Source organism: Elephas maximus, chromosome 20, assembly GCF_024166365.1.
Source record: "Elephas maximus indicus isolate mEleMax1 chromosome 20, mEleMax1 primary haplotype, whole genome shotgun sequence".
Lineage (NCBI taxonomy): Eukaryota > Metazoa > Chordata > Mammalia > Proboscidea > Elephantidae > Elephas > Elephas maximus.
The window spans coordinates 33,882,541-33,910,276 of NC_064838.1; the positions used below are offsets into that span (position 1 = coordinate 33,882,541).

At 40.8% G+C, this 27,736-nt stretch overlaps 1 protein-coding gene across 2 annotated transcripts in view; it reads right to left on the reverse strand.

The window, feature by feature from the left end:
* RAD18 (RAD18 E3 ubiquitin protein ligase) overlaps window positions 1-22,655 on the reverse strand; it is a 138,197-nt gene extending 115,542 nt beyond the window's left edge. For both annotated transcript variants that reach the window (XM_049863440.1, XM_049863439.1), the window contains exons 1-4: window positions 22,506-22,655; window positions 18,808-18,889; window positions 8,126-8,187; window positions 6,408-6,478 (exon numbers count right to left, since the gene is read on the reverse strand). In XM_049863440.1, the coding sequence (XP_049719397.1) occupies window positions 6,408-6,478; window positions 8,126-8,187; window positions 18,808-18,889; window positions 22,506-22,556 (266 nt within the window). In that variant the 5' untranslated portion in view covers window positions 22,557-22,655. The remainder of the gene's footprint in view (window positions 1-6,407; window positions 6,479-8,125; window positions 8,188-18,807; window positions 18,890-22,505) is intronic.
* Between the last annotated feature and the right edge of the window lie 5,081 nt (window positions 22,656-27,736).

Below are 27,736 nucleotides of genomic sequence, written 5' to 3' on the forward strand. Positions count from 1 at the left end.
GAAACCTACTTATCAAAATAAAGAAGAAAAACATACAGTCTCAATAAAAACAAAATCTATAAAAACGAAATCCACAAACAAAAGGAACTCAGCACAGAAGAGTAAGAGGAACAAAGAAAATATCAGCAGCATAAAAAAAGCACTACAAAATGACAGCAATAAACTCACACCTATCAATAATTACATTGAACGTAAATGGTCTAAATGCACCCGTAAAGAGACACAGAGTGACAGAATGGATAAAAGTACAAGGTCCAGCAATATGCTGTCTACAAGAGACACAACTTAGAAACAAAGACATAAATTTATTAAAAATCGAAGGATGGAAAAATATATCAAGCAAGTAACTACCAAAAAAGAATGAGTGGCAATACTAATCTTAGATAAAATAGACTTTTGAACAAAATTCATCATAAAAGACAAAGAAGGGGACTATATGATGATTAAAGGGACGATCCATCATGAAGACTTAACCATAATAAACATCTATGTACCCATTGACAGGGCTCCAAAATACATAAAACAAACTCTAGCAGCACTGAAAGGAGAAATTGACAGTTCCACAGTAATAGGAGAGTTCAACACATTCTTGATAAAGGACAGAACATCTAGAAACTCACCAAAGACACAGAAGAGCTAAAGAGCACAATCAGCCAACTTCACCTCATAGACATATATAGAACATTCCACCCAACAGCTGCAAAGTACACATTCTTTTCCAATGCATACGAAACGTTCTCCAGAATAGACGACATCTTAGGCCACAGAGCAACCCTCAACAAAATCCAAAACATTCAGATAATACAAAGTATCTTCTCTGACCACAATGCCATCAAAGTAGAAATTAACAATAGGAAGAGTAAGGGGAAAAAATCAATTACACAGAAACTGAGTATCACCCTGCTTAAAAACCACTGAGTAACAGAAGAAATCAGAGATGGAACCAAAAATTCCTAGAATCAAATGAGAATGAAAACATATTATACCAAAACCTTTGGGACATAGAAAAGGCCGTCCTCAGAGGTCAATTTATAGCAATAGATGCAAACATCAAAAAAAGAAGGGACAAAATCAAAACATTAGCTACACAACTTGAACAAATAGAAAGAGCAAAAGAAGCTGACAGCCACCAGAAGAAAGGAAATAATGAAGAACCAAGCAGAAAAAAATGAAATAGAGAATAGAAAAACAATAGAAAGAATCAACAAAACCAAAAGTTGATTCTTTGAAAGGATCAACAAAATTGACAAACCACTGGCCAAACTGACAAAAGAAAAACAGGAGAGGATGCAAATAATCCAAATAAGGAATGAAATAGGGGACATTACGATGGGCCCACTGACATAAAAAGGTTCATCACAGAGTATTATGAAAAACTATACTCCAACAAATTTGAAAATCTAGAGGAAACGGATAAATTTCTAGAAACACAATGCCTGCCCAAACAAACACAAAATGATGTTGAAAATCGAACAGACCCATAACAAGAGAAGAGATTGAAAAGGTAATTAAAAAAAAAAAAAAAACTCTCAACAACAACAAAAACAACCCTGGCCCAGATGGCTTTACTGGAGAATTCTACCAAACATTCAGAGAAGAGCTTACACTAGTACTACTCAACCTATTTCAGAACATAGAAAAGGAAGTGACCCTTCTGAATTCATTCTATGAAGCCAGCATAATCCTAATACCAAAATCAGCCGAAGACACCACAAAAAAAGGAAAATTACAGACCAATATCTCCCATGAATATAGATGAAACAATTCTCAACAAAATTCTAGCCAACAGAAGTCAGTATCATATCAAAAAAATAACACACCATGACCAAGTAGGATTCATACCAGGTATGCAAGAATGGTTCAAAACTAGAAAATCAATCATGGGGATGCAAAAACACTTAATAGACAATAGATAAGTGGTAACTCTGGTGAAGGGTAAGACAGTACACAATACTGGGGAAGTCAGCACAACCTGTACAAGGCAAGCCCATGGTAGTTCCACAGACACATGGACCTGAGGGACCGAATTGCTGGACTAAGGGCTGTGGGGACCATGGTCTCAGGGAACCAGTAGCTCAACTGGCATACAGAATTTGTTAAGAATGTGCTGTACATTCTACTTCGGTGAGTAGTATCTGGGGTCTTAAAAGCCTGTGAGCAGCCATCTAGGATACTCTACTGGTCTCACCCCTTCAGGAGCAAAGAAGAATGAAGAAAACTAAAGACATGAAAGATTAGCCCAAAGGACTAATGGACCACATCTACCACAGCCTCCACCGGACTGAGTCCAAAACAACTAGATGGTACCCAGCTACCACCACTGACTGCTCTGACAGGGATCATAATAGAGGGTCCTGGACAGAACTGGAGAAAAATGTAGAAAATTCCAACTCAAAAAGAAAGACCAGACTTGCTGGCCTGACAGAGACAGGAGAAACCCTGAGAGTATGCCCTCCAGACACACTTTCAGCTCGGTAATAAGGCCACTTCTGAGGTTCGCCCTTCAGGTAAAGGCTAAAGAGTCCCATGGAACAAAACAAGACAAAAGGGGCACAACAGCCCTGGGGCAGGGACTGGAAGGCAGGAGGGAATAGGACAGCTGGTAACAGGGAATCCAGGGTTGAGAAGGGAGACTGTTGACATGTCATGGGGTTGTTAACCAATGTCATACAACAGTGTGTGTACTGTTTGATGAGAAACTAGTTTGTTCTGTAAAACTTCATCTAAAGTTCAATTAAAGAAAAAAGAAAATCAACGTAATCCACCACATAAATAAAAAGAAAACAATCACATGATCATCTCAATCGATGCAGAAAAGGCATTTGACAAAGTCAGACACCAATTCCTGATAAAAACTCTCAATGAAATAGGTATAGAAGGAAAATTTCTCAACATAATAAAGGGCATCTATGCAAAACCAACGGCCAACATCATTCTTAATGGAAAGAGGCTGAAAACATTCCCCTCGAGAATAGGAATGAGACAAGGATGTCCTTTATCATCATTCCTATTTACCATTGTATTGGAAGTCCTAGCTAGAGCAATAAGGCAAGAAACAGAAATAAAGGGCATCCAAATTGATAATGACGAAGTTAAACTGTCTCTATCTGCAGATACGCAGAAAACCCAAAAGACTCCACAAGAAAACTACTGGAACTAATAATAGAAAGATCCAGCAGAGTTGCACAATACAAGATAAACATACAAAAATCTGTTGGACTCCTATACACCAATAAAGAGAATGATGAAAGGAAATCAGGAAAACAATGTCATTTATAATATCCCCTAAAAAAAATAAAATATTTGGGAATGAATCTAACAGGGATGTAAAATACCTATACAGAGAAAACTACAAAACACTACTGCAAGAAACCAAAAGACATCTACATAAATGGAAAGACATACTATGCTCATGGATTGGTAGACTAAACATTGTGAAAATGACAACTCTACCCAAAGTGATTTACAAATACAATGCAATAACAATCCAAACACCAACGACATGCTTTAAAGAGATGGAAAAACTTACCATTAACTTTACATGGAAAGGGAAGCAGCCCTGGATAAGTAAAGCACTATTGAAGGAGAAGAATAAATTAGGAGGACTTGCACTACCTGACCTCAGAACCTATTATACAGCTACGGTAGTCAAAACAGCCTGGTACTGGAACAACACATACATTGATCAATGGAAGAGAATCAAGAACCCAGATGTAAATCCATCCACTTATGGTCACCTGATCTTCAACAAGGACCCAAAGTCCATCAAACGGAGAAAAGACAGTCTTTTAAACAGATGGTGCTGACAAAACTGGATGTCCACCTGTAAAAAAATGAAGCAGGACCCATACATCACACCATATACAAAAACTAACTCAAAATGGATCAGAGACCTAAATATAAAGCCAAAAACCGTGAAGTTTATAGAGGAAAAAAATAGGATCAACGCTAGAGGCCCCAATACACGGCATTAACAGCATACAAACCATGACCAACACACAAGTTCCAGAGGATAAGCCAGATAACTGGGATCTTCTAAAAATTAAACACTTTGCTCACTGAAAGACTTCACCAAAAGAATAAAAGGAGAACCTACAGACTGGGAAAAAATTTTTAGCTATTACAAATCAGACAAAGTTCTAATCAATAAAATCCATGAGAAAATCCAACACCTATACAACAAAAAGACAAATAATCCAATTAAAAAATGGGCAAAGGAAATGAATAGACACTTCACCAAAGAAGGCATTCAAGCAGCCAACAGAAACATAAGGAAATGCTCACGATCTCTAGCCATTAGAGAAATGCAAATCAAAACCATCTCACCCCAGCATTACTGGCACGAATCAATAAAACAGGAAATAACAAATGCTGGCGAGGCTGCACGGAGATCAGAACTCTTATGCACCGCTGGTGGAATGCAAAATGATAGAAATAGAAATACCATATGATCCAGCAATCCCACTCCTACGAATATATCCTAGAGAAATAAGAGTCGTCACACAAATAGACATATGCACACCCATGTTCACTGCAGCACTGTTCACAATAGCAAAAAGAAGGAAACAACCTAGATCCCCATCAACAGACAAAGGGATAAACTGTGGTACATACACACAATGGAGTATTACGCAACCATAAAGAACGATGATGAATCTGTGAAGCATGTCATAACTTGGATGAATCTGGAGGGCATTTTGCTGGGTAAAATAATCACAAAAAGATAAATATTATACGAGACCACTACTGTAAAAATTCATGGAAAGGTTTATATATAAAAAGAAACAATCTTTGATGGTTATGCGGCGGAGGATGGAAAAACACTTAATAGACAATAGATAAGTGGGAACTCTGGTGAAGGGTAAGACAGTACACAATACTGAGGAAGCCAGCACAACCTGCACAAGGCAAGGTCATGGTAGCTCTATAGACACATCCAAACTTCCTGAGGAACTGAATTGCTGGGCTGAGGGCTGTGGGCACCATGATCTCGAGGAACATCTAGCTCAACTGGCATAACATAGTTTATAAAGAAAATGTTCTATATTCTACTTTGGTGAGTAGTGTCTGGGGTCTTAAAAGCCTGTGAGCGGCCATCTAGGATATTCCACTGGTCTCACCCCTTCGGGAGCAAGGAAGAATGAAGAAAACTAAAGATACAAGGGAAAGATTAGTCCAAAGGATTAATGGACCACATTACCACGGCCTCCACCAGACTGAGTCCAGTAAAACTAAACGGTGCCCGACTACCACCACTGACTACTCTGACAGGGATCACAATACGGGCTCCTGGACAGAGCTGGAGAAAAATGTAGAAGAAAATTCTGGCTCAAAAAGAAAGACCGGACTTGCTAACTAGCCTGACAGAGACTGGAGAAACCCTGAGAGTATAGCCCCCCTCAGCTCAATAGCGAGGTCACTCCTGAGGTTCACCCTTAGCCAAAGATTCATCAGGCCCATGGAACAAAGCAAGACTGACTAAAGGGGTGCACCAGCCCTGGGGCAGGGACTGGAAGGCAGGTGGGAACTGGAAAGCTGGTAGTAGGGAACGCAGGGTTGAGAAGGGAGAATGTTGACATGTCGTGGGGTTGTTAACCAATGTCATAGAACAATGTGTGTACTGTTTGATGAGAAACTAGTTTGTTCTGTATACCTTCATTACCTTCATCTAAAATACAATAAAAAATAAATAATTTGAGATATTGTTTGATGAAACATGCCTTTTTATATCCCTTTGGGTGACCAAACTCACTTTCACCATCATGCATTTGTCAGTTAAGAAGTGAAGCTACATTTCTGAGCTTCATAAGTATCAGCAATTACAGAGTTCACATGGCACATCATTTTATACAGGCTGAGTAAATAGATTAAGAATTAATAGATTAATATATAACAGATACAAAAGCAATTAGAGATGTTTGTAGACACAGGTTAGTATACACATATGCATACACAGATATACTACCTAGCTCTGTCCACTAGAGGGCCTAGAAGCAATAACACCCCAGTAGCAACGACCACACCCAGCACCCAGATCTTGGTTTCTAAATACCATTATCCAATAAAAGGAATCAAGGCTCATTAGAGAAATGGCTGATGTGAGGCTGGAGAAGAAAAAATACAAGATGAACTTGAAATATTTCTGTAGCACCCAAAAGTAAGAAAGCACTCAAATTTGCATTTTAACTCTAAATTGTTTTCTCTGACAGGAGAATTTCTTTTAAATAAAGGATGAAAACCTTGCTATTAGATTTTTCATTTGTGAATAAGGACTATTGATTCTTTCCTTCTTTTACCCCCAACATAAACCACTCTGCATTCCCTAATCCAAAAGTGCACAGAGTAAAGAAGGGACACATTTAAAACGCACATCAGTTAGGGGGGTTAGTCACAAAATTAAACCATACCGTGCAAAATTCACACTCTTTACCAGTTCATCTAATACACGGTTATTTTTCAGGTCCGGCTCTGTGACTGCCTAGAAAAGAAAAACAATAGATGAGAAAAAGTCAGAAACATTAATTAACTTGTCACAGTCTTGTTTTCAAAAATGTGTGACACATCCTCCAGAAACCCCACATCCCACGAAATCTTCCAGGCAAGCCTCAAAATAAAGCTCACTTATCTCATACCAACATACAATTTTAAAATAGTGAATCAGTATCTGCTGCCTGAAAGCCTGATAAAAGATCTCCAAAGCGCTTGGTAAAATCATATATATTCTGTACTCGCTAAGATAAAACCTAATATGGGCAAGAATCCTTCTTTAAAATGCCAGCATTGGTTCCCCCAAAATTTCTCCTGAAAAGCAGAAGAGAGGTGCTCTTTGAAGTAATAACATTAGATGACATATTAAGTGTTTGAAGAGAGTTTAAAATAAGACTGGTTTTCAGAAATGCAAGAGAAAAATGATAAATCATTTAGCAGGACTGGCGTAGTTACCATCTTAACAAGAACAATGTAGCACAGAGCTCAGATTCTGGAGTCAAACTGCACCATTTCTGACAGAAGGAAATAGATCAGAGAAGTTCAATGTCTTGCTGAAACCACGTGCCTACCGGAGAAACCTAACTAGAACCCAAACCTTTTAACTAGTCCCAGTGTCTTTTCTATTTGACCTCATTATTTCTTTTTTCTTTATTCCCACTTATGTTTAATTTCCCTTTTTACCCACCTTTCCATCTATTCCAACTACTACAAATACTTTAGAACTAGAACAACAAAATTCCCTAATGTTTTCCCTGAAAGTCTGGTTTGGCAATGAGGTAAGGGAGCAGATAGGTTGGGCTACGCCCAATGGCCATGAACCTTTGTCTCCTACATCAAAAAAACCAAACCAAACCCATTGCCACTGAGTCGATTCCGACTCACAGCAACACTGTAGGACAGAGTAGAACTGCCCCATGGCATTTCCAAGGCTGTAAATCTTGGAAGCAGATTGCCACATCTTTCTCCCGCAGAGCCGCTGGTGATTTCAAACCACTGGCCTTTCAGTAGGCAGCTGAGTGTTTTCACCACCGTGTTATCGGGGCTCTAATACTTACACCAGTACTTTACAAACGAACATCAGATTTATTTTTTTATAATTTCTCTCAGATTCCCCACCCAAGGAGAGAAATTATAAAAAATCAGGAATCATAAAAACATGGTTCATAAAATTTTAAGAGTGCTACACCTGGTCTTAAAAATTAGTTTTCACTTCCTAAAATACATTGAGGTTATCGGCAATCTTAAGGAAAAACTGAGCAAAGCCCAGTTCTCCTTATATGTATTTTAAAGTTCCTTTCAGAAAATGTCTTCGTAATTCATAATTCGATAATTATGCCTCTTCCTGTGGGCTTTTTTGTACACTGATCCAGTTGCTGTCAAGTCGATTTGGACTCATGGTGATCTGAGGTATGTCAGGGTAAAACTGTGTTCCCCAGGGTTTTCAATGGCTGATTTTTCAGGAGACAGCCAGGCCTTTCTTCTAAGGCACCTCTGGGTGGACTTGAACTTCCAACCTTTTGGTTAGCGATCAAGTATGTGAACCATTTGTACCACCCAGGGACTACTTTTTGTATACATGAAGCAGAAATACTTGTACCAAAATTATTAAGTTAAAAAAAAAAAAAGAAAAACTCACCACACAACAAGTTGGACATTGAGTTTTATAGGACAGAAATTTTCTTATACAGAGAGAACAGTCTGCAAAAACACAAGTGCAACATAATCAGTTAATTAAGGTATATTAACAATACAGGAACCTGACTACTAACAAAATCTGACTTATATCACTATTTTTAATCAGTGATTTTTAACCTAGGGCATTTTGAAAGCCCTAGAACATTACCATCATCTAAGATATAACATTTTAACCTCAAATTTCTAGTACATCTCTGCTATTCACATGTGCACATGTAACTAAATACCATTTTCAGGAAACAGAATATGAAAATCTAGAGGGTATAGGCCACACAGCCCACACAAGGCCACCCTCACTTTGCTTATCAATTGCAAGTCTTGGGGATTCCCCAGACCACCCTTACTTCTGACATTAATTGCAAGTCTGGGGGTCCCCAAGACAACCTTAGGTTCAATAATTCACTAGAAGGACTAACAGAACTCACTAAAAACTGTTATACTCACCAAAAAAACAAAATCCATTGCCATCAAGCCAACTCCAACTCATAACGACCCTAAAGGACAGAGTAGAACTGCCCCATAGGGTTTCCAAGGAGCAGCTGGTGGATTCAAACTGCGGACCTTTTGGTTAGCAGCTGTAGCTCTTAAACACTGTGCCACCAGTGCTCCATTATACTCACAGTTACAGTTTATTACAGCTAAAGGACACAGAATAAAATCAGGCAAGGGAAGAAGGAGGGGGCAGAGTCCAAGAGGGTACCCACTGAAGAGCTTCCAATGATCCTCTCCCCATGCAGTCAGCATAATCTTACTCTCCTGGAATTCATGTGTGACAATACAAAGAAAAAAAAAAAAAAAACTCAAAAGTTCTTATGAATATTGCCAAACAGGTAAGCTCACCCATGCCTTAGTGTCCAGGGTCTTTACTAGAGCTCCATCAGGTAGGAACAGTTGACTGCCTACCTGATTTCAGTTTCCAGCTTCTCAGGAAGTCAAGCTGTGTAACCCAAAGTCATCACCCTACACAATGTTGGTAGGGCTCAGAGCCCCCCCCCACCTTAAATCACGTTGTTACTATCTAGTAGCCCCCAGGTAAAGAAAAGTGCTCTTATCAGGCATGACATTCCAGCAGTTTAGATTTTACTTCCCAGAAGCCCAGGACAAAGGCCAGACCTCTTTTGCCCACAGCCGTCAAGTTGATTTTGACTCATAACAACCCCATACGGTTTCCAAGGCTGTAAATCCCTATGGAAGCAGACTGTTACATCTTTCTCTTGTGGAGCTGCTGGTGGTATGGAACCGCTGACCTTTTGGTTAGCAGTCCATCGCTTTAACCAGTGCACCACCTCTCTTTGGGCAGGGATAAATTTGTTTAAAGCATATCAAAAGACAGGATAATCGTGAGTTCCTAGGATGTCACAGCTTCATACGCAACACTCTGTGTATCCTCTGTCTGTAAATATGGAAAACACACATGGAAGACCTGCGCTAGGTATTACAGAAACATATCTCAGATAACTCCACTGCCTAACATTCTAAAATGTAAGTTTTGAAATAAGAGGTATACACATGTTAAAAAAAAAAAATTAAGAACACTATATATTCAAGTTATCAGATTAGGGATTTTTACATTCTAACTCTGTAAATGATGTCCACCTCTCCACATTCCATAAGCATTGTTGTGACAACTACTAAGAAGAGCACATAAGGAAAAGTTCTTGTCCTCAAGAAACTACAAGGTAGTGAATGACAGACAAGCGAACAAGCAATGACAGTACAATTTGGTGTAATAAATGCTAAGGTAAGGAAAGCAGGAAATCTATAGCAACTAAATTCATGTCTAAGGCAGTATAAAATGAAGTCCCAGTCAAAAAAAAAAAAGATGTGACTAATAGAACGGTATCTTAACCGGTACCAGTTGCCTTCGAGTTGATTACAACCCATGGCAACCCCATGTATGTCAGAACAGAATTGTTCTCCATTGGGTTTTCAGTGGCTGATTTCTCAGTAGATGCCTTTCTTCAGAGGTACCTCTTGTTGGATTCAAACCTCCAATCTTTTAGAGTAGAACTATGCTCTATAGGGTTTTCATTCACTAATTTTTCTGTAGATCACCAGGCCTTTCTTCCAAGGCACCTCTTGGCAGATCAGAACCTCCAACCTTTCCATTAGCAGCTAAGCACATTAACTGCACCACCTAGGGATTCCAGACTGGTACCTTACTGGCAGCTATTTACCAGTAGCCCAAGTTCAGCTTAGTTAAGGGGCCTTGTTAAAAAGGATTCAGTCTAGTTAAGGAGGGGAGACTGTATTATTTCAGGTACAGACATGCAGGAAATGAATAATTCTTGCCAGCCTCAGGAAGAACACTCCAGTAGCCAACATAAAAAAACATGCTAGAAGGATAAAGCAGGCAACAGGGTAAGTTCTTTTGGGAATGAAGATGAATAAAGTGGGGGAGGTAGAAGTCTGACATCAAATTATCAAAAAAAAAAAGAGAGAAAGAAACCATTATGTGAGCAAAGAAACACAGATGACTAGGAGAGTGGAACTTATCAGAGGCTGTCAGGGGCAACTCTGTCAACCATGATTATCTCCAGAACCATCTCAGAGGGCCTTCTCTTTCTTCTAGCACTAGGAATCAATCTGGGTATGCTCTCTTTGCTTCAAACACACACTTGGGTCATTGGGGTCATTTAAACAGAGTAACGTGGGTAACAACATGGCTGAAAGGAAGGGAAAGTGAGAAGACTGGTAAAGGGGCTACCGCTGAGTATTGTAATTACATAAACATTTTTACGGGTTCAGTTTGAGAATGGCTTTTTAACTACAGAGGAAATTAAAGATGACAAAAATAATGATATGAATTCCTCAAAATATAACTGAGCTCAAGTTCCTCATTAAAAAAAAAAAAAAAGTACCTTATTTTAGAAATGAGAAAGCTGAAGCCCAGTAAGTATGTCACGGTTAGAGTCAGAGCACTAGTCTAATAGCAGATTCAGAATTAAAACTCATTCTCTTGACTATGAGTGTCACTCTCTTTGCTACAAGATGTCCCCAGGTAATACTGTAGGTCAACAATTCCCAAACCTGGCTGTTCGTCTGGGTCAGCTGGGGAGACTGTTGTTTAATTATTTCCCAAGCTTTATCCCCACTCATACTGATTCAAAGGATTTTGGTCAGTAAATCACATTCGTAACATTCGATTCTGATTCAACAACAATTATTTTTAAAAAACCAATACCAGTTGTTTCTATTAGATTGAACCATATGAAATTGCCATTTTTGGTTAGGTCAAAAAGATCAAACATTGGCAATTTCATGTGGTTCAACCTAATGCTGCACACTCATTGGGTGTTCTGTTCTTTTGATTCTCACAGTAAACCTGAGGCTGGAACTAATATTAGTCCCATTTTACAAGTGGGAAACTGAAGCACAGGACTCACCCAAGATCACAGAGTTAACAGGCAGCAAAGGCCAGGCACCAGGGCCCAAGCTTTTAACATATTAATATTTTAATTAATTATTTAAAGTATTTAAATACGGAGAACCAAGCATTAGTCTTAAGTAGATCAAGACCTTGGCTTAATTTCAGTCTACTAGTCTACTACCAGGAGTCCCTGGGTAGCACGCACAGTTAAGCGTTTGACTACAAGCCCACAGATTGGCATTTCAAACCCACCCAGAGGCACCTTAGAAGAGCGGCCTGGCAATCTGCTTCCAAACGGTCACAGCCTTGCAAACCCTATAGAGCAGTTCTACTTTGCACATGGGGTCGCCTTGAATGGGAATCTTCTCAAGGGCAACTAACAATAGTCTATTACCAAGTAGGTGCTGGTGAGCTACCCGTTGCCATCAAGTCGATTTCAACTCATAGTGACCCTATAGGTGAGAGTAGAATTGCCCCATAGGGCTTCCAAAGACCAGCTGGTGGATTTGAACTGCCAATCTTTTGGTCGGCAGCCGAGCTCTTAACCACTGTGCCACCAGGGCTCCTAAAGTCCAACATAATTTATTCTCTAGTGAGCAACCATGATATTCCATTCAAAGAAGGGTGATGAAAAGCTTTGAATCCATGTATTCCTGGAAGAATTTATTTAAATTACTTGTAAAGCTTGTTTTTTCACCCAAGACCTCAACTATGAGATGTGTGGGCAGAGCAGGGGAGGGCAGAATAACAATAGTGAAGTAAAAGGTAGATTCACAGACACACCGAAGGGGAGGGGAGTAGGGGGACACAACAGCCATCTCTAATCTCAAACAGGATACAGTTATCTACTGGCTTTCAAATATCAAAAGAGCCTCGTATCCTAATAGCCAAAAACAAATTTCTAAAACTGAAACCAATATTTTTCATGTGCAATCGTAAGGATTTTATGAGAAAATGAACCATTTCAAAAATAATTCTGAGGTGTCCACTTAAAAGCAGAAAAGCCAGCTCTCAGTTCAAAAAGAATTGGAAAAAGCTGAGAAGGCTGTGCCTTGGCCTTCGGTGCTAAGTGACAAGGGAGGTGATGACAGAATAACTTCCCTACAACTAAAGACCAGCACTCCTGAATTTCCAGAAGTGCCGTTCTCACAGCTGTGTATCCCTTCTGTGTGTAGAATTCTCTCTCTTCTCCCCGGCTCGATTCACAGCACTGCCTCATGAGAATACAAAAGGAGAGAAACACACTGATTATTTGCCTAATAAAATCTTATACCATCTCTTAATTTAGCAAAGGTGAACAAATGGAATATTTCATATGTCAGCTTAAAAAACAAAATTAAATTGCTTTTTACTCCTACACAGGCCTTGATTAATTTTCTGAGTCAAAATACCAAGAAAGGAAAAGGAGGACTGAAGGCCCATCTTCCAAACAGTAGTAATTTAACCACGTCTACAATCCAATGATTTAATCTAAGAGCAAATATGTTGAGTATCTCCCATTATTGAGTCAGAAAAACTGTTCAAGTGCAAAGAAAACTGGCACTTAAGCATGTGAATCTCTCAACAAGACCGTTTCTCACAGTAACAGTGTTTTATGTATAGAGCAAGTCACTTTCTACCTACCAAACAATACTCTTAATAGCATAAATTGGGATCAATTTCATTGACCTGCATTCTGCCAATGCACTCCACTCAAACCTTGATAACTAGAAAACTGCAAGTATATCATTCATTACTCATATCCAAAAATAAAACTAAACAGCAGAACAGAATAAAATGATTCAAAATGCTAAATTCTGAAACATTTAAGAAGTAACAGTAAGTGGCTACGATTCTGGATCACCAATTCTGGTTAATGCAGGAAACAGTAAAATTTGACAGACCTGGCTCCTATCAAAGCTCTGTGGGCTTCTGTGTCAAACGGTATTGCAGACCAACAGCAACTCGTAGACTTGTGAGAACCGGTTAATAACTGGTGTTCAGTATCCATCAAAAAAGAAAAGGTCTACCAAACCATGGGAGCTAGTGCTCAGAACACAATTTATCATTATTGAAGGGCTCTCCACCCACTTCCTCTAAGCTAAAGAGCATTAATGACAGCTTTGAATGCCAAAGAAGCAAGCAAAGAAAAAAAGAATGGAAGAAAACGCTAACTCTTTAGCTATCAAGTAGAAGTCACTGAATTCATAAAAAGTAAACCCATTTCCCAAATGACATATGTAATTAAAATCCATAGAAGGATTTCCACTGCTGTGAGGAAGTAATGGGGTCAGACTTACCCTCCTGCCGTAAACTAAAATTATTAGGAAAAATTATGAAACAATTATTTCAGACATTGGACAATGCCCAGGAATAAGGGGAGTTCTACCACAGTTCAAGCTTTCTATCTAGAGGAAATTTATTGACCTCACCACGGGGAGGATTGTCAAACGGCACCCACTAGTCTCACTAGTTAAGGAAACAGATCAGAGTTCAGGGAGATCCAGGTAACTAGAATTTACAAGGCAGGGTACCAGAAAGAGAAGTTACACACGGAAAGACCTCCAGAAATCTGAATAGAGAGCTATTGGATTCTATGGCTGAATGCAAATCTATGCATACATAGGGTGAAATCCCCGAGGCCAGACAAAGAACAACTTCCAAGGAAAGAACGATAACTGGAGACGTCACAGAGGGCCATGAACTGTTAAAATTTCCACCAGCCAGATGGGAGAGACCTCACTGAATGCATAGGGCATTCAATAGAAGCCCCAGGAGGTCACACCTTAGCGTGAGAGTAAATTATCCCTAAAGTAAAGGTTACTCTAGAACCGCTCTAACAAAGCTTAAAAGCAAACCTTGAAAGAATCAGTCTGATCCACAAGTAACTGCCTGTCACAACAAAGCCCAACACTCCAATAAAGAATATAACAAAATCAATGGTACAACCACTTTGGAAATCTATCTGGCGTTTTCTTAAAAAGTTAGAGATAGAACTACCATACAACCCAGAAATCCCACTCCTCGGAATATACCCTAGAGAAGCAAGAGCTTTCACACAAACAGATATATGCACACCCATGTTTATTGCAGCTCTGTTTACAATAACAAAAAGCTGGAAGCAACCAAGGTGTCCATCAATGGATGAATGGGTAAATAAATTGTGGTATATTCACACAGTGGAATACTACGCATCGATAAAGAACAGAGACGAATCTGTGAAACATTTCATAACATGGAGGAACCTGGAAGGCATTATGCTGAGCGAAATCAGTCAGAGGCAAAAGGACAAATATTGTATAAGACCACTATTATAAGATCTTGAGAAATAGTATAAACTGAGAAGAACACATACTTTTGTGGGTACGAGGGGGGGAGGGAGGGAGGGACGGAGAGGGTTTTTTACTGATTAATTAGTAGATAAGAACTGCTTTAGGTGAAGGGAAGGACAACACTCAATACACGGAAGGTCAGCTCAATTGGACTGGACCAAAAGCAAAGAAGTTTCCAGGATAAAATGAATGCTTCAAAGGTCAGCGGAGCAAGGGCAGGGGTTTGGGAACCATGCTCTAAGGGAACTTCTAAGTCAATTGGCAAAATAATTCTATTATGAAAACATTCTGCATCCCACTTTGAAATGTGGCGTCTGGGGTCTTAAATGCTAACAAGAGGCCATCTAAGATGCATCAATTGGTCTCAACCCACCTGGAGCAAAGGAGAATGAAGAACACCAAGGTCACATGACAACTAAGAGCCCAAGAGACAGAAAGGGCCACATGAACCAGAGACCTACATCATCCTGAGACCAGAAGAACTAGTTGGTGCCTGGCCACAATCGATGACTGCCCTGACAGGGAGCACAACAGAGAACCCCTGAGGGAGCAGGAGATCAGTGGGATGCAGACCCCAAATTCTCATAAAAAGACCAGACTTAATGGTCTGACTGTGACTAGAGGAATCCCGGCGGGCATGGTCCCCAAACCTTCTGTTGGCACAGGACAGGAACCATTCCCGAAGACAACTCATCAGACATGAAAGGGACTGGACAGTGGGTAGGAGAGAGATGCTGAAGAAGAGTGAGCTAATTATATCAGGTGGACACTTAAGACTGTGTTGGCATCTCCTGTCTGGAGGGGGGATGGGAGCATAGAGAGTTGGAAGCTGGCAAAATTGTCACGAAAGGAGAGACTGGAAGGGCTGCCTCATTAGGGGGAGAGCAAGTGGGAGTAAGGAGTAAGATGTATATAAACTTACATGTGACAGACTGACTTGATTTGTAAACGTTCACTTGAAGCTCAATAAAAGTTAATAAAAAAAAAGAATATAACAAAATCTAGACACTCAAAAATGTAAAAGCCACAATGGCAAGTATCCAATCAAAATTTACTAGACATCCAAACAAGCAGGAAAATGTGATGTATGGTGGGGGAGGGAATCAGTCAACAGATATAGATGTGGTCCCTACATAACCTGACTCCCTCTCGACTTCATCTCCCACCGCTCCCCTCTTGCTTATCCAGCTCCAGTCATACTGGTCTTCTTGCTATTTCTCAAACATGTTAATCACACTCTGACCCTAGAGACATTGTACTTGCTGTTATTTCTTGGCGAAATAGTGTTTCCCCACATATCCACATGGTTTAGTCCTCCACTTCCTTTGGGACTCTGCTTATTACAGGTCATCTTCTGTGGTTATCTCTAACGATCCTATAAAGAATATCAAGCTCACATCTAGGTCAATTAGCATAACAAAATGTATTAAGAAAACGTTCTGCATCCCACTTTGGTGAGAGGAATCTGGGGTCTTAAATGTAAGCGAGCAGCCATCTAAGATGCATCAATTGGTTTCAACCTACCTGGAGCAAAGGAAAATGAAGAACATCAAAGCCATATGGTAAAGATGAGCTCATGAGACAGAAAGGGCCACATAAACCAGAGACTGTATCAGCCTGACACCAGAAGAACTAGATGGTGCCCAGCTACCGCCTATCACTGCCCTGACAGGGAACACAATAGAGAATCCCTGATTGTGCAGGAGAACAGTGGGATGCAGATCTCGAATTCTTGTAAAAAGACCAGGCTTAATGACCTGACTGAGACTAGAGGGACCCTGGAGGTGATGGACCCCGGACCTTTTGTCAGCCCAAGATCAGAACCATTCCCAAAGCCAACTCTTCAGACAGGGATTGGAATGGACTATAATGATACTGGTGAGGAGTGAGCTTCTAGGCTCAAGTAGACACATGAGACTATGTGGGCAACTCCTGTCTGGAGGCAAGATGAGAAGGAAGAGGAGGACAGGAGCTGGTTGAATGGATACCAGGAACACAGGGTAGAGTGGAGGAGTGTGCCTTCTCATTAGGGGGAGAGCAGCTAGAAGTACACAGCAAGGTGTGTGTAACTTTTTGTATGAGACTGACTTGATTTTTAAACTTTCAAAGCACAATCAATAAATAAATAAAGAAGATCAAGCTCACCCCCCTCCTCATACTTAGGTGTGTTTATTTACTTTTTCCATAACACTTCTAACACGTGCTGTGTGCAGCCTTCTTCTCTTCCCTTACTATAGTGTAAGCTTCATGAGGACAACTGGCACATTAATAAATCAACAAATTCTAATTTTAGGATAGGGGATAACTTCAACCTTGCAATGATACTACAGTCTGTCATATTCTTTATTGGTATGCATTGAAGTAACAGAGCAAATTAGTAGAAGTAAATTCATCTGAATTGTGAATAAAAGCAAAAAACAGAGTTATTGCTAGTAAACACCAAAATGAAGAGAAATACCCCTGTGGTAATGTGGAGGTGCTTCACTTGTGACGGTTTTACCAATCAGTTGGAGAGTGTGTGCTTTATTTTGCCATACGCGATGAAAGCTTTTCTTAGAACCATCTTTGTACCAAATCCAGATTCTGGAAGGAAAAGAGACTATTGTGACTGTGCTTCTGTATTTTTATTGTATTTCTGTTTTCCTTCGCAGGAAAACTTTCCTCCCTCTGTAGCTTTTACTTATTTATTTTCAAACTTTTTATCGTGAGGAAGTTCAAACATGTACAAAAGTGGAGAAAATAGTATAATGAACCCCCATGTACCCATCACCCAGCTCAAACATTTATCAGCTTATCAATGATCCTGATTCTTCTATATCTCTACACACCCTCTCTCAACCCTGATTATTCATTCTAAAATATTAAATAATGCTCACTAGTCTCAGAACATACTTACAAAGGTCAAAGCATTTTTGGATTATGGCTGACAAATAGGATATGAAGCAGCACATCTTGATGTATACGTGTATTTCCAAAAGATCACAGCCTTGGAAACCCTAAAGGAAAGTCCCACTCTGCACACATGGGGCCGCCGTGAGTCGGAACCACCTTGACGGGAACGATCAATAACAATAACGTGGCAGACACGGAGTTCTGCATATTTAACTGTCACAACTATCTTCTAAGGTAGGAAATATTCACATCTTTACATTTGAGGAAATGTTGGGCAATCAGCAAACATCTGTTTGTGGCGAGGTCAAGAGTCAAGCCTCGGTCTATCTTTAAAGCCCGTGTTGCTATGTCTTCTCTATAGAAACTTCTTCACACCAAAGCTACTATCCACTAAAAGTATATATTTTTAAGCCTAACTTGATTTTCTTTAACTTTCCAAGACAAATCAACTTGAAATAGAGGACAAGAAAGGCTGAATCTAGATAACACATACACTTCATGGTCAGCTGATGAACAATGATAGCCTGATCCCTAAGGGCTAAATACCGCAAGTTACCATATAAAATATGTTTACATACTAGGTTCATAAAGACCAATACAAGCAACTTCCAATTTGTGAGTCTTTCCAGCATCACCCAACAAGTGAAGGGATGAAACTGTCTGTAATAATCTTCAGTAGTAGTGTTCTCTCACTGGGGAAATATCCTCATTGTTACAGAGATTGTTAAACTCTGCATTCTACACCAGGAGAGCTTGGTTTAAAACAAAAATTCTGAAACTTAACACCTAAAATACTTGGCAAATAAAAATCATATATTATGACCAAAATCTTTGCTGCCTTAAATGATAAAAGCCATAGAAATATTCAAGAGGGGGGTGGCAGGTAAGACAGGAGCCTTATAAAAACTTCAATATTCAAGAGGGAGGTGATACAGAAGACATGAGTTAAACATCAGAAATAAATACGTGCACTTATCTTTGGTGTTCAATTAACACTACCTTACGTAAAAATCACACTGTCACTAGGTTACAGAAACAATACCCACTTACAGTTATGAGAACACTGAGGAATCATCATTGCAATGTTGAAATATTCAAAGCAAATTCCACACCGCAGCAAATCATCTATCGTCTGAAACGTAAAAATACGTATATACCATGGTTAGAATATCTGCTACACAATTCTTTCTCCAACCCCTAAAAAATAACTTAATGATACTTCTTTGACAAATATGCAAACTCAAAAGCTAATTCCAGATAAACTGCAGAGGCTCTTGACAAATAGAGAACAACCTCATCCATATGATTCTTACACATTCACATCTCGGGTTACCCAAGCTGCTTTGAACAGATACACTTGACACAGATCCCTGTGCCCTACTGTCAGCCCTTCACAAAAGGGCTACTCTAGCTCTGCCTCGCTTCCCATGCGTTTCTACCTCTTACTCCAGGCCTTTTCTTCTACCCCATCCCCTGGCCTGCAGTCACTATTGGGGTGAAAGGGACCAGCAGCCATAGTCACCACACAGGTTAAGAACCAAATCTGAGAATATTAAAGCCAAACATTGGAAGTGATCTAGTTAAAGCCCTTAGTTCACAAATGAGGAAACTTGTATCCAATACGGGCACCGGGCAAGCCAGGGCTAAAATGACGCCTCCCTACTTGCAGTCTAGTGCTTTCTGCACTGTACTACACGGTAGAGTCAAATGAGGGAGCCCTGGGAATGGCTGAGGCTGGTGACAGCAAAGGCAGATAAAGGAGTGGACAGTACGGAAAGCCCAACAGCTGTGTGTCAACCTGGAACGCAATCCAAACAGGAAAGGATCTATTCTAGCAACTTAAATCTTATTACATTAAAATGCTAATCCACTCAGTACAATCCTGAGCAAATACTAAAAAGGAAAAGAGGGTGTTCCCCTATGTATTGATACGGAAAGATGGCCCAAATACGTAGTGAGGTAAAAGAAGTAAGCAAGGTGTAAGCAACACACGTGGTATGCTACCTTTTGTCCAAAGTATGGCGGGGTGGGGTAAGAATGCATTCCATTTTTATCTTACATATACATATAAAGAAATTCTGAAAAGATGCATAGGAAAATAACAGATAATGGACACTGGGGGTCAGAAAACTGCAGAAATGAGGGACAAGGTAGAGGGGAGGCTTCTACTTCTCATTTTATGTATTTCTTAAACCATGTTAGTATATTGCCTAAATTTGGAAAAAGTAACCAAAACGAAAACGCTGTTACTGATAGTACACATGAAGAAATTACATAACCATTAAAAAACACATTTTCAAAGAATAATTAATGCAATAGGAAAATGTTCATGTTTTGATGGAAATTAAAAAAAAATCAGAGACCAAATCAACAATAATACATAATAATGGTAATTATGTAGTTTAATCTTCATAACAATCTTACGAAGTCTATAGCATCAGTATCCCAAAACTGAGAAAGTGGCAGATACATTACAAAAAGTATTAAAATACTGGAGGGGGCTGGTTTCCCCACCTCAATATTCCGTGATTCAAATGTGAGCCCAATATGGGTTCAGTCAGCCCCAGCATTGAACACTCTCTGGTGCTGAACCCTGTATTTATTTATATAAAGAGCTGGAGTCTGGTTGGATTTATACACATATGTATACATACAGTCAGAGAAGACAGGGAAGCTGCCACTGGAGAACACTGTGGAAGTTGTGAAAACACATAAAATATGCTGAAGTCTACAAAGCCAGTAGATGTACAGGTTACAGAGCTCTTTGGCTTTCTCTATCTAATTCAATCTTCAAACAGCAAATAAAAAGGAGAAGGAAGGGCACAGAACTCATTAAATGCTAATAACAATAAACCCCAAAACCAAACACACCGTCATCCAGTCGATTCCGACTCCTGGCAACCCTTTAGGACAGAGTAGAACTGCCGCATAGGGTTTCCAAGGCTGTAAATGTTTACAGAAGCAGACTGTCACATCTTTTTCCTGCAAGCAGTGTTAAGTTTGAACTGTCAAATTTTGGTCAGCAGTTGAGTGCTTTAACCACTGCACCACCAGTGCAGGCTTCTGCTAATAGTAATAAAGATAAATTAATTCAATTCTTACTACATTTCAGATACCTTCAATCAGTCAACAAATAATTGTTAAGCACCCACTATATGCCGTGTTAACCACAATGAACAAAGCAAAAGGATCCCAACCCACATACATCAACTCGTTTAATCAATCCTATGAACTGTTTTCAGACAGCAGCGGTGGTTCAGTGGTAGAATTCTTGCCTTCCATATAGGAGACTGAGGTTCCACTCCAGCAAAGTCACCACCACCCATCTGTCAGTGGAGGCTTACATGTTTCTCTGATGCTGAACAAGTTTCAGCAAAGCTTCTAGACTAGGAAGAAAGGCAGGCCAGGAAGAAAGGCCTGGCAATCTACTTTCAAAAATCTGCCAATGAAATATGCATTACAACAGTCTAATTCCATTGTGCATGAGGTCGCCATGAGTCAGAGGCTGACTTGACAACAATTAAGAACAACATGAACTGTTCATTTTTGCCTCCAGTTTAGAGTTGAGGATACTGAAGCTCAAAGAGGTTAAGTAACTGACTCAAGGTCACAGTTAATAAGAGGCAAAGTCCAGATTTAACCCAGAACAATTGGAGCTCAAAATTTATGCTTTTCTCCACTCTATCTTGGCACCAAAGCCACCACAACTTCGAAACCACAGTTCTCCTGGATCCTTCCACTCTTTGTAGTGTAAAATGAGGATGTCTTAAGTCCCCAAGCACAAGAGATGACACTTGCTGACAGTAGGAAGAACAAGGTCTTATCATTATGCTAGCCTCCCCAAGTCCCTTCACTTGATCCTCAAAGTCAGTCTTACAAGTTAGAGGAACAGATACCATAATCCCCAGTTTACAAACGAGGAAAAGAACAAGAAAGTGATCCTCCCCACAATCACAAAGGTAAAAAAAACAAGCAACAAATGCTATCCAGCACAGCAAAGTGAACATGTTCTTGAGCAAATCTAGCAGGAATCCAGAGGTGATCAAAAACTGGTATGCCTTGCCAAAAAACAGGAAGTAGCCATAAAAATAAATGCTTATTTAAATGAAACTATCTTTTTTTTTTTTTTTAATCTATTGAAGGCTAGTGCTGAGCCTTGAGTCCTGATCTCTTTGTCTAAAAGAGAAGGAAATGAGGAATTGTTAGAGAGTTGTTAGAACATGGTAGGGAGGAATTAGGGCATATGTTAGCACAACCCAGCACGAAGCCTCTACAGAGTAATTAGAAGAAATGAAAAAGAATATAAAAGAGATTACCTGCTTCGTTACAGGATGTTATTCGATGCAGTGTCCTCACAAAATCATGTCCAATGTCACTTTGGTAAATTTTCAACTAGTGTACTGTAAGAGCTTATGGACTGCTTGGCACAAAGTAAGCCCTCTGAAAGGGTTAGCTGTCATCGTCGTTGTCACCGTTTGCAGTAACTGGTTTTTCTCGATGTCACTGTTACTGTTATGGCTGAACCGCAGAATACCCGGTTCCATAAGCCAACCTCAGCCCACCATGACACACCGAGGCTTGTCCTCGCCACTTCTCAGGGGAGGAAACTGAGGCGCAGAGGCACGCGGACAGCAAAAGGCAGAGAGGGTCGAAAACCCAGGCCCAGCTCGCCAACTCGTCCTTTCCCCTGACGCTGGTCCGGCCTTTGGCAGGCGCCTGGGCGCCCCCTCCCTCTCCGAAGCACTCACCTTCATGACTGCTAGGCCTGGAGGCCACTGGGGCTCGGCCAGGGAGTCCATGGTCGCTTCTGGGGAAGCTGGGGGTCCGCCTCCCACTGGTCTCCCGCGCTCCACGGCCACTCGAAATTCCCCGCGCTACTGAGCCACGACATCAGTCCACGACGCAGCTACGGCCTGCGCGAAGCCTGCCGGGAGCTGTAGTACGTGGGCGGGGCGCAGCCAAAGGTGCTCGCACTGCGCACGCGCCGGGGTTATGCCCTGCCTCTCACCGATGAAGGGGAAGGATGGGTGATTCAAAGGCTTGGAGACCGTTTTGTACCAGATCTTTGACAAATAGATGGCTATCGAATGTTAGGAAAAGGCATTCAGGAATCAAAATAAGCCAAATCCAAGCCTTGCCAAATCTTTCGAGGTCAGGCTTATCCCTCCTCCTTCGGGTCGCCCTCCCTGATTGCTGTATTGATCTGAGCCTGCTCTGAACAGGGGTTATCATATCCATTATTTCACGCCACTCCCTATCACAACACCGGGAGGTAGGTATTATCATTGTCAGTTTACACAAGAAGAAGATGCAGTCCAAAAAAGTGAAGTTTCCTTAAGTCAAGCAGTGGTATCGACCAAACTCCAAATCTAGCCTCTGGGTTTTAAATGTGAAGCTCTTTCTTTTACCTAAACGAAAATGTTCGTTTAAAAGTTAGTCCCGCTCTTTAGAGATAATCACTGTTAACTTTGGACTATGTTGTTGCTAGTTGCCATCAAGTTGGTCGACTCGTGGGGCCCCTTATGTATAACAGAAAGAAACTTTGCCAGGTTCCGTGCCATCTTCATGATCATTGGTGACAACGGCATACAGACTTCCGTGTATTTCCTATGCAAATATAAACATAGATACATTTTCCCCACAAATGTTATATTAAATGCATAACTCAGACAACTTGTTTTTCTTGTGTGCATTTGTTTCAGGGCTTTGACCTGTTCCTTCCAGTTGGAACCCTGGCTGAGAACGTGCATTTTCTAAGAAGTTCCCTGCTGGGAATTTGCATTTCCACCCCAGATATACTGAGTCAGAATCTACATTTTAACAAGACCCCAGGTGATTCTTATGTATAACTGCCTGGGAATTTGTTGGAATCACCTGGGGATCTTGTTAAAATGTAGATTCTGATTCAGTATATCTGGGGTGGAAATGCAAATTCTCAGCAGGGGTTTCAAACTGGTAGGAACTGGTACAAAGCCCTGGTTTGTTTGCTTAACCATACATCTTGAGATCTCTCCATGCTAGTACATATAGTTTACCTTATTCTTTTTAATAGCTACATAATCCATAAAATAGATGTACCAAAATTTATTCATCTACTCCCATATTGAGGTGTGATATGGATTGAATGTTGAATACTTAATCTCTGTACCTGTAAGTGTGACCTTGTTTGGAAACAGGAAGTTTTCTTTTAGAAGAAGAACGTGGCATCAGGATTGGTGGAAGACTCATTAACAACCTGCGGTATGCAAATAACACAAGCCTGCTTGCTGAAAGTAAAAAGCACTTGAAGCACTTACTGATGAAGATCAAAGACTACAAACTTCAGTATCAATTACACCTTAACATAAGAAAACAAAAATCATCACAGCTGGACCAATAAGCAACATGATGATAAATGGAGAAAGGATTGAAGTTGTCAAGGATTTCATTTACTCACATCCACAATCAATGCCCGTGGAAGCAGCAGTCAAGAAATCAAATGATGTATTGCATTGGGCAAATATGCTTCAAAAGACCTCTTTAAAGTGTTGAAAAGCAAAGATGTCACTCTGAGGACTAAGGTATGCCTGACCCAAGCCATGATGTTTTCAATCACCTCTCATGCATGCAAAAGCTGGACAATTAATAAGGAAGACCAAAGAAGAATTGGTGCCTTTGAATTATGGTGTTGGCAAAGAATATTGAACATACCATGGACTGCCAGAAGAATGAATAAGTCTGGCTTAGAAGAAGTGTTCTTTGGAAGTTAGGATGGCGAGACTTCATCTCATGTACTTTGGACAAGTTATCAGGAGGGATCAGTCCTTGGAGAAGGACATCATGCTTGGTAAGTAGACGATCAATGAAAAAGAGTAAGACCCTCAACGAAATGCACTAACAGAGTGTTTGCAACAATGGGCTCAAACATAGCAACAATTGTGAGGATGGAGGACTAGGCAAAGTTTTGTACTGTTGTACATAGGGTCGCTATGAGTTCGAACTAACTTGAGGGCACCTAACAATGACAACAACTTTTATTATGTTAATGAAGTCATACCAGCGTATGGTGAGTCATAAACCTAATCACTTCTGAGTTACAAAAAGAGCAAATATGTACATACAGACAGGAACACAGGGGGAAGAGGAAGACAGACTAAGGGGACAGATGCGTCTATAAGCCCGGGAGCTCCAGGGATTGCTGGCAGCTTCTAGAAGCTGAAAATAAACAAGGAAGGGCCTCGAGCCACACTTTGAATTCTGACTTCTACACCCCTGAACTGTGAGAAAGTAAATTTCTGTTCTTTAAAGCCACCCACTTGTGGTACTTCTGGTACAGCAGCACTAGGTAACTAAGACAAGGACGTTGAGATTGTTTCCAGTTTCTCACTATTACAAAGAGCTGCAGTGAACGCATTCACCTGTATAAACCTTGGCACACTTTTTCCAAGGTATCTGGGGGGTGATGTCCTAGAAATGGAACTACTCAGCCAATTTGTTGCTCTTTTAAAACTGTGATAGCTAGCAGTAAATAGTTCTCCAAAAAATTTCATACCAATACATTTACACTTTCACTGATAATATGAGAGGGCCTGCTGCCCACATGAGAAACACTGACCAGCTCAGTTTCCAGCCTGTCTGCTCAACTCAGCATTTATTTACTGACTTATGGGGACCTCTGTTGCACCATGTCTCACGGACAGCAAGTAAGAACAGATATTTGGCTAAGGGCAGAGCCCTGCAGCTTGTCACTGTCACCCTGTGCTTACCATGGGCCAGGCACTTGAGCTTTGTCTTAGGCTGGGCTCTCTAGAGGAGCAAAACCAGTAAAGCATGTAATTATATACATAGAGAGAGAGATTTATATCAAGGAAACAGCTCACGTGTTTAAAGAGGCTGGAGCACGCCAAGTCCATAGGTCAGAATAGAGGCTTCCCCTGATTCACATAGCTGCAGGGGCTGTCGAACTCAAGATCACCAGGTTGGAGAGCAGGGCTCTTGCTCACAGGCTGTGAAGGTCAACAAATCCCAAGATCAGCAGGCAATACTGCAAGCCTTCCCCTGATTCACATAGCTACAGGGGCTGGTGAACCCAAGATCAGCAGGTCAGAGAGCAGGACTATAGCTCACAGGCTGTGACGATCAACGAATCCCAAGATCAGCAGGTAAGCTGCTAGCTCAAGTCTGAGAAACCGGAGGTCAGATGAACAAGAGGCAGCTGTAGGATCCAGAAAGGGCAAAAGTTCGAACAAACATCCACTTATATTTGGATGCAGGCTACATATCCAAGGAAACTCCCTTTCAACTGATTGACTACTCACAGCAGATCCCATCATGGGTGTATTCACGTACGAACACTGAGAATCATGGCTTAGCCAAGTTGACACACAATCTTAACCATCACAAGCTTCCCTGTGAAGTAGGCAGAGGTAAAGTTGTTATAGTCATTCTACAGAAAAGGACACTGGAGTTCAGAGAAGTTAAGCCTTGGCTTCACTCCTTTGGGATCTTGTTGAAAGGAATCTCTGGCCCCTGATTTTTCCCAGCCTGTCTGCAAATACTCATTGGGTAATAGCAATAGTATACAGCATTTGCACAAAGGACTTCAACATCCATTACAATAGTAGCTGACATTTACTAGGTACTTGTATTCAAAGCAGAGTCCCTGGGTGGTACAAATGGTTAAGAATGACCTGGTAACCTACATTAACCATTAAAAACCCTATGGAGCACAGTTCTAATCTGACACACACACCCGTCAGCGTCCAGTCGATTCTGACTCATAGTGACCCTATAGGACAGAGGAGAGCTGCTGGCCCCATAGGGTTTCCAAGAAGCAGCAGATGGATTCAACTGCTGACCTTTTGGTTAGCAGCTATAGCTCTTAACCACCGAGCCACCGGGGCTCCCTGATACATATGGGGTCACCATAAGTTGGTATTGACTTGCTGATAACTGGTTTTCTGATTTGTTTTGTATGAAAAGCTCTGTTCTCAGTGCTTTTACACGTATTGATTTAAGACACACCCCAATCAAATGAGGTAAGCAGGTAACTTGCCCAGGGCACCTTGCTGGTGAGTGGAAGAGGAGGTATTTTAACTTGGACAGTGTAGTTTAAGAGTTCATATTAACCACTACAGAATATTCTCAGGATTCCATCACGAGAATTATTCACATTTTGTAGACATGGGAACCAAATCTCAGAAAGCAAAGGAACTCATTCAAGATCACACAGCTTGAGAGGGGGGCCAAGATGGCTGACTAGGTAGACGCTACCTCGGATCCATCTTGCAACAAACACTCAGAAAAAACAAGTGAATCGATCACATACATGACAATCTACGAACCATGACCAGCAAACACAGATTTAAAGAGTTGACCTGAGTGACAGAGATGGAGAATGAACAACTACAGGGAAGCAGAGATTGTTTTCGGAGCCTGGAGCCAGCGTCCCAGTCAGGCGGCTTCATTAACATTGGAATTTCCTGAGCCAGAGGGAGAACTGCTCCGCGGGTTTTTTTTTTCCCCCTTTTTTCTTTTTTTGGTCTTTTCCTAACCCATTCTTCCGGCCTGAGAGAAGCAACCACAAAAAACACAGGGACCAAAAATCCTTCCCTAATTGGACTAAAAACACAGAACCAGCTCCAGCCAAGCATATGTGATCCACCCTCTCCGGCTTTCAACCCTATAGGGAACAAGGTGGCTATTATAATGCAAAGGCGTTTCTGATAGGGATCTGACTGCATTTTTTTTTTAGCAGATTTACTGGAAAGACAAGTTTCCCAGGTCTGATATCTCTGCGTATTCAACAGAGCCCTCACTGACCCACAACAGGGAACTGAAGCTGAAGCTCCCCCTAGACCACCTAGCCTCCTGCCTTAGGGGTCTAAGGAGGGTGACACCTACCAATCTGTAGAGGTACTTGCATTGGGGACCTAACGTACAGCTGCAGAGCCCACCCACCAAGGTGCTTTAGGAATAGAGACACACCTACCTCACTGAC